Here is an 8,650-nt window from a genome sequence, read left to right on the forward strand (position 1 = left end):
AAAGATCCTCTACAGTATATGACAGGAGCATTCTGCTGTTGTTTTGGGCTGTTTGCAAAAACAAAACAAAAAACAATCATCAAAGATCCTGTATTTGACAAAGTGCTCTGCTGTTAGGGAGCTGTAGAGGATCTTTGACTGGCCTTATTTCAGTAGATCCTTAAAAAAGCAATGTGATCTATTTATATCAATTAGATCCTCTGTACAACAGGAACGCGCTGCAGTTCAAAGATCCTCTCTTGGACAAGAGTGACGTGCTGTCTGCAAGGATCTACTGCAAAAATGCCAGTCAAAGATCCTCTACACGACAGGAGCACTCTGCAGTTATTTAGGGCCTTTTGCAAGAACAAATAAAACAACACTCATCAAAGATCCTCTATTTGACAAGAGAACTCTGCATTTTTTAAAAGATCTGTAGTGGATCTTCGATTGGCATTTTGGCTGTAGATCTTTAAAAACAGCAGCAGTGTGCTCTGCTGTTTTTTAGGAACTACTGCCAAAATGCCAGTCAAAGATCCTCTATTTGACAGGAGTGATGTGGTTATGTTTAGGAATCTCCTGCAAAAACCATAGCCAAAGATCCTCTATATGTCAGGAGGACTCTGCAGTTGTTAAGCAACTTTTGCAAAAAAAAAACCAACACAAAATATAATCATCAAAGATCCTCTATGACAGAAGTGCTATGCTATTTTTAAGGAGCTGTAGAGGATCTTTGACTAGCATTATTGCAGTAGATCCTTAAAAAAGCAGAGTGATATATTTCTATAAATTAGATCCTCTATATGACAGGAGCGCTCTGCAGTTCAAAGATCCTCTCTTAGACAAAAGTGGTGTGCTGTTTGCAAAGATCTACTGCAAAAATGCCAATCAAAGATCCTCTCTAGGACTGAAGCACTCTGCAGTTATTTAGGGCCTTTTGCAAGAACAAATAAAACAATACTTATCAAAGATCCTCTACTTTATAGGAGCACTCTGCATTTTTAAGGATCTGTACAGGATCTTTGACTGGCATTTTGGCAGCAGTGTCCTCTGCTGTTTTAAGGATCTACTGCAAAAATTCCAGTCAAAGATCCTCTCTTTGACAAGAGGGATGTGGTTATGTTTAGGAATCTCCTGCAAAAACCCTTGTCAAAGATCCTCTATATGTCAGGAGGGCTCTGCAGTTGTTAAGGACCTTTTGCAACAAAAAAAAAAACAATCCAAAAAATAATCATCAAAGATCCTCTATGCCAAGAGCCAGTCAAAGATCCTCTACAGTATATGACAGGAGCACTCTGTTGTTGTTTTGGGCCGTTTGCAAAAACAAAACAAAAAACAATCATCAAAGATCCTGTATTTGACAGAGTGCTCTGCTGTTAGGGAGCTGTAGAGGATCTTTGACTGGCCTTATTGTAGTAGATTCTTAAAAAAGGATCTACAGCAAAAATGCCAATCAAAGATCCTCTACATGACATGAGCACTCTGCAGTTATTTAGGGCCTTTTGCAAGAACAAATAAAACAACACTCATCAAAGATCCTCTATTTGACAGGAGCACTCTGCATTTTTAAGGAGTTATAGAGGATCTTTGACTGACTTTTTGGCTGTAGATCTTTAAAAGCAGCAGCAGTGTGCTCTTCTGTTTTAAGGATCTACTGCATGAATGCCAGTCAAAGATCCTCTCTTTGACAAGAGTGATGTGGTTATGTTTAGGAATCTCCTGCAAAAACCCTCGCCAAAGATCCGCTATATGTCAGGAGGGCTCTGCAGTTGTTAAGGAACATTTGCAAAAAAAACAACCCAAAAAAAGAATCATCAAAGATCCTCTATGACAGGAGCGCTCTGCTGTTTTTAAGGATCTTTAGAGGATCTTTGATTAGCATTATTGCAGTAGTTTCTTAAAAAAGCAGAGTGATCTATTTCTATAAATTAGATTCTCTATATGACAGGAGCGCTCTGCAGTTCAAATATCCTTTCTTTGACAAGAGTGGTGTGCTGTTAGCAAGGATCTACTGCAAAAATGCCAGTCAAAGATCCTCTCTTTGACAAGAGTGATGTGGTTGTGTTTCTGAATCTCCTGCAAAACCCTCGCCAAAGATTCTCTATCTGTCAGGAGGGCTCTGCAGTTGCTAAGGAACTTTTGCAAAAAAATAAACCCAAAAAATAATCATCAATTATCCTCTATGACAGGAGCGCTCTGCTGATTTTAAGGATCTTTAGAGGATCTTTGACTGGCCTTATTGCAGTAGATCCTTAAAAAAGCAGTGATCTATGTCTATAAGTTAGATCCTTTATATGACAGGAGTGCTCTGCAGTTCAAAGATCCTCTCTTTGACAAGAGTGGTGTGCTGTTTGCAGGGATCCACTGCAAAAATGCCAGTCAAAGATCCTCTCTTTGACAAGAGTGGTGTGGTTGTGTTTCTGAATCTCCTGCAAAACCCTCGCCAAAGATCCTCTATATGTCAGGAGGGCTCTGCAGTTGCTAAGGAACTTTTGCAAAAAAATAAACCCAAAAAATAATCATCAATTATCCTCTATGACAGGAGCACTCTGCTGATTTTAAGGATCTTTAGAGGATCTTTGACTGGCCTTATTGCAGTAGATCCTTAAAAAAGCAGTGATCTATGTCTATAAGTTGGATCCTTTATATGACAGGAGTGCTCTGCAGTTCAAAGATCCTCTCTTTGACAAGAGTGGTGTGCTGTTTGCAGGGATCCACTGCAAAAATGCCAGTCAAAGATCCTCTCTTTGACAAGAGTGGTGTGGTTGTGTTTCCGAATCTCCTGCAAAACCCTCGCCAAAGATCCTCTATCTGTCAGGAGGGCTCTGCAGTTAAGGACATTTTGCAAAAGAAACAACCCAAGAAACAATCATCAAAGATCCTCTATGACAGGAGCGCTCTGCTGTTTTTAAGGATCTTTAGAGGATCTTTGACTGGCCTTATTGCAGTAGATCCTTAAAAAAGCAGTGATCTATGTCTATAAGTTAGATCCTTTATATGACAGGAGTGCTCTGCAGTTCAAAGATCCTCTCTTTGACAAGAGTGGTGTGCTGTTTGCAGGGATCCACTGCAAAAATGCCAGTCAAAGATCCTCTCTTAGACAAGAGTGGTGTGGTTGTGTTTCTGAATCTCCTGCAAAACCCTCGCCAAAGATCCTCTATATGTCAGGAGGGCTCTGCAGTTAAGGACATTTTGCAAAAGAAACAACCCAAGAAACAATCATCAAAGATCCTCTATGACAGGAGCGCTCTGCTGTTTTTAAGGAGCTATAGACGATCTTTGACTGGCATTTTTGCAGGAGATCTGTAGAAACTGCAGAATGAACCGTAAACTAGATCCTGTATATGACAGGATCTATATGGCTGTTTTTAGGAACAAACACAACAAAAACACTGATCAAAGATCTTTTATTTGACAGGAGCGTGGTGGTCAGTAATATGTAGTGGAGGTCAGGGGTCAGAGGTCAACATAGAGGTCAGTGAGATGTTCCACCTTCACTTAGAGGAGCTTTGCTGCGCGCAATAAGCTTCTTATCGCGGCCGCGCACAGCACCTGCTGTCCCCGCGAAGACGCTCACATTCTCCCGCCGTCTTCGTCTTCTGCAGCCATGCTCCCCCCGGACGTCAGAGGAGGACACAAGCCCCGCCGCCGCGCCTCGGAGCCCGCCGCCGTCTCCTTGTCGCCGCCTCGCCGCCACAGGAGCCGCGACTTCCCGCTGGCCCTGAAGCGGCGGCGCTCGGGCCCCGCCCCGGAGCGCCGGGTCAACTGCGTGCTGGTCGGGGACGGCGCGGTGGGCAAGACCAGTCTGGTGGTCAGCTACACCACCAACGGTTACCCCACCATGTACGTGCCCACCGCCTTCGACAACTTCACAGGTCAGACACCTGCACGTCGTGCGGAGCAACGAGCCGCGGTGAAGTTGGTTTCACGAAGGGCGTTGGATATTCGCCTCCGCAGCTCCGGCGGGAGATCCCCCTCACTGTGCCCGGGCTGCTCTCTCATTTTGCGGGGAGCTTGCAGGAAAGGTGCCGCTGTCAACACTGGTGTCTGTTTAGGGACCGTCAACAAAGTGCTATTGTGTTGAAAATAATTTGTTAAAAAAATGAATATCTTCTAAATCAAAACACCAATTAATCCATAAAAAAAGTCATATTATTAGCCCTGCTTCAGCATATCGTGCATGGACGTTTATTTTATAATTGTATCATTTATTCAATTTTATTTATTTTATATATCAAATATTTTTAAAATCGATTCCAGGTCATGTGACCTAAACACTTAATTCCGCTTGATATTATTAGTTCTAGCTTTGTATTATCTTGCACACCTTCTTATTTTCGATTTTTTGAGTTACAAAAGGTTTTTATGCATTTTTCAAATATTAAAAATCATGTCTTGTTTTCATTAGCTTCCAGGTCATGTCACCTAAAAACTTAAACTTGAAAAACCATTAAAAAGTAAAGCTTGCCTTGTAATGTCATGCACACCTTTTTATTTTCAAATGTGACTTTTGTATAGGATATTTTTAAAATTTGATATTAAAAATTGTGTCTTCTTTTCAATAGCTCCCAGGTCATGTGACCTAAAATTTAATTCTACGTGAGCTACCTTCATAGTATCATGCGCACCTTTTTAAGTTCAGATTTGACTTTAATATGATTTTGTATATTTTTTAAATATAAAACTCATGTTTTTTAAAATAGCTCCCAGTGTCAGGGACACCTTTTTATTTTAAAATTTGAATTTAATAACATTTTATAAGAAATTTAATAGCAAAAAAAATCACACAATTTTTTCAAGCGCTTCTTGGTAATATGATGTGACTTTATTCCAGTTTCTACTTTTTGTTTTCGTTTGCTTTGACCTACTTTTTTTTGTCACCATCCCTTAAGCACATTAATATATATATATATATGTATATATATATATATATATATATATATATATATATATATATATATATATATATATATATATATATGTCTTCATTGGATTATCCAAAAAAAATAAAAAATAGTGCTCGATACCGTGGTAGAGCGTAATTTGTATGTGTGGGAAAAAATCACAAGACTATTTCATCTCTACAGGCCTGTTTCATGAGGGTTTCCTCAATCATCAGGAGATGACTGAGGAAACCCTCATGAAACAGGCCTGTAGAGATGAAATAGTCTTGTGATTTTTTCCCACACATACATATATATATATATATATATATATATATATATATATATATATATATATATATATATATATATATATATATATAAAAACAATTTAAAGTGGAACAATAACACAATTATTTAAGCTTGATCAACTGTCACAATATCATTGCAATTTTAAACTTAAAATGCAATCTTGTACCAACACAAGCTTTTAATGACATTTTATAAAACCATATTCATTTTTTAGATATGAAAAAAAAGTTGTGCATTCCACTGCGAGGCCAGCACCACTAATATCAAGTAGAAGTAAGTTCATACGTCACATTGAAGCTATTGAAAAACAGCCATCATTTTTCATATAGATTTTTAAAAAATAACATCCTATTAAAGTCCATTTTAGGAGCTAAAAAGGTATGCATAATGCTAAAAGGCTAGCACTACTAACGTCAAGTGGATTTCAGTTTCGAGGTCACATGACCTGTCCTAGAAGCTATTGAAACGAAACCATGAGTTTTAATATTAAAAATGTACATACAATTCTATGAGAGTCAATTTTGAAAATAAAAATGTGTGCATGATGTTACAAGGCTGGCATTGTTTGGTCACATGACCTGGAAGCTATTGAAAATAAATCATATGAAACTCAAATTTGAAAATAGAAAGTTTTGATTTACACAAAAAGGCTATCACTACTAATATTAAGTTGAATTAAGTTTCTAAGTCACATGGCCTAAAATATGTTGAAAAAAAACATTATTTTTTTATATTAAAGCTATAAATTCAATAAAGATATAAATTATATTAAATATATAATATAAAATCCTTTGAATGTTAATATCAGAGAATAATGGCTGTGCACAATATTATCAAGTAGGAATAATTGTATGACTTCGTTATAGAATGTCTGGTGCTTTGATTTATAAGATATACACTTTTTTTTAACAAACTCTTTTCAACACAATAGTAATTTATTGACGGTCCCTAAGTGAATACGCCCAGCATTGAGACCGGCATTTCTCCTGCGAGCTCCCCGAAATATGAGGGGGCAGTCCGGGCACAGTGAGGTTGTGCTGCCGCTGAAGCTACGGAAGCGAATATTGCGGTTGGCAACGAGACTTTATCACTTTGAAATTATTCACTGTTTGTGCAGCTACACTATTATCTTGTGCATAATAATACTAATAATAACGACCCCGAAGGGAATAAGCGGTAGAAAATGGATGGATGGATGGATGGATGGATAACAGTAATAATAATAATAGTAGTAATAATTTTAATAGTAGTAGTAATAATAATATTGATAGTAGTCATAATGATAGTAATAGCAATCAAAATAGTAATAATAATGGTAGTAATAATAATGATAGTAATAATAATACTAATAATAGTAGTCATAGTAGTAGTGGTAGTAGTAATGATTATAGAATTAACAATAGCAGTCGTAGTAATAATATAAATTTTAGTAGTAGTTGTAATAATAATGATAATAATGTGGTAGTAATAATAATAATATAACAATAAGAATTTCTTACCAGCATGATAATGGTAATAGTAATAATAGTAGTAATTGTATGCATTGTGATGAAAATACTACTACTAGTAGTAATTAAATTGTAGTAATAATAACATTAGTAATAACAATAAAGGGAATTGTTGTTAGAAATACAGAAAGTGTGTGAATGTCTATCTGTGTTGGCCCTGCCATGAGGGCGACACTCGTCCAGGGTGTACCCCGCCTTCCGCCTAAGTGCAGCTGGGATAGGCTCCAACCACCCCCCGACCCCCACGAACCCCGAGAGGGGCAAGCGGTAGAAAATGGATGGATGGAAAAACGCCCGTACAGAATTTTCCGTTGTGTCTCCTCAGTGGTGGTGGCGGTGGACGGGACGCCGGTCAGGCTGCAACTTTGCGACACGGCTGGACAGGTGAGGATAGGTATACATATATACATATGTGGATATATCTCTATATATATATATATATATATATATATATATATATATATATATATATATATATATATATAAAACATGTCATTTTGTGTAATATATTATGTTTTTTCTGTCTGTGTGCCTTCTAGAAATGGGGAGTTGATGACGGAGCGATCAATGTAAGTGATCAGTTATTCCCCCTTAGACTTGATTACCTCCTCCAGGGTGTGACAAAAACTACTTTGCTCTTTTAGATGATTCCGTTCTCTTTAAAATTGTCCAGAATCCAAACATTGAAGATGTCATCAATGACTGAAAATCAGAAGCTGTAGAAACAACAAGTTGAATCCAGTTTGGATCCAGTTCGGATCCAGTTTGTCATCAATGTAAACAGAGTCAGACGTAGCATTTCATCGCTAGGCTGCTCTTATCCAAGATGGTGGTTGGGCTCTAACAATCCTGACGCAGTCTGTCTTCCGGGTTTCAGGACGAGCTGGATCGTCTCCGTCCTCTCTGCTACAAAAACGCTGACGTCTTCCTGCTGTGCTACAGCGTGGTCCGACCCGATTCCTTCCGCAACCTGACCCACAGGTGGGTGCCCGAGATCCGCCAGCACTGTCCCGGCGCGCCGCTGGTCCTCGTGGGGACCCAACTGGACCTGCGGGAGGACGTCCAGGTACTCATACAACTGGCTCAGAACCGGGAGCGACCGGTGGGCTCGGAGGAAGGCCGGCAGCTGGCCCAGGAGCTGGGCGCCGCGGGCTTCGCCGAGTGCTCGGCCCTGACCCAGAAGAACCTCAAGGAGGCGTTCGACTCAGCCATTTTCGCCAGCGTCCGTCAGACACAAGATGGCGGTGGCAGCGGGGGCGACGTGCGGCCGCAGAAACTCACCTTGAAGAGGAAGACCCCAGACAAGATCAAGAAGCTGTCAGAGACATGGTGGAGGAAGATCCAATGTCTGGTCGGAGAACACAACTGTGATCAGCTGACTGCTTGACCCGCTCATGTGTCTTTTCCACACACGACTCTCTTCAGGCCTCTGATTGGCTGACATGGTCCTAGCACTAGTGATCAAGGCACCACCCGTTACTTTGGCAGGCACCTGACGGCCTGTTTTCATGTGGACGTGTTTGACTCCTGCCGAAAATAAAAAGTACAAACCCTAAACGTGAAACTCCTTAAATGTTGCAAAAGGGACTTTTGACTGATGTTCTGGAGGTAATTAGTGTTCATGAACAATATAAATCATCTCCTTCGCTGGTTTGCTCCACTTTTGAGAGAAGCGGAGCTCAAACCCTCGCTCTTCAAAACTTCTTCCGGCACGGACACAACGCTTCTGACCCGCCCCTAGCCAGATATTGTGTATGCACACAGCTTTGTAAAAAAACAGGCTTCACTACACATTTTAAAATAAAGGCTGGGGCGGCACATTCTTCACAGTGCATGGCGGCCTCGGGTGTTCTCAGTTCTGGTGCTCTTTGCGTTGACGCTTGACGACTCGAAACAAGTACTACAGCTGTGCCTCGTCTTTGTTGAGTACCAGGCTGAACTGCTGCATGAGAGCGATTCCTCGCCTCG

At 40.0% G+C, this 8,650-nt stretch overlaps 1 protein-coding gene across 1 annotated transcript; it reads left to right on the plus strand.

Annotated features, from left to right (window-relative positions):
• The first annotated feature begins 3,512 nt into the window (after positions 1 to 3,512).
• On the plus strand, positions 3,513 to 8,301 carry LOC133633740 (rho-related GTP-binding protein RhoU-like). The gene is made up of 4 exons (XM_062026402.1): positions 3,513 to 3,854; positions 7,008 to 7,066; positions 7,222 to 7,251; positions 7,560 to 8,301. Exons 1-4 carry the CDS (start codon positions 3,587 to 3,589, stop codon positions 8,067 to 8,069), a joined length of 867 nt encoding a protein of 288 aa, XP_061882386.1. The 5' UTR covers positions 3,513 to 3,586; the 3' UTR covers positions 8,070 to 8,301.
• Positions 8,302 to 8,650: the final 349 nt, after the last annotated feature.

This window comes from Entelurus aequoreus, linkage group LG18, assembly GCF_033978785.1.
Source record: "Entelurus aequoreus isolate RoL-2023_Sb linkage group LG18, RoL_Eaeq_v1.1, whole genome shotgun sequence".
NCBI classification, from domain to species: domain Eukaryota; kingdom Metazoa; phylum Chordata; class Actinopteri; order Syngnathiformes; family Syngnathidae; genus Entelurus; species Entelurus aequoreus.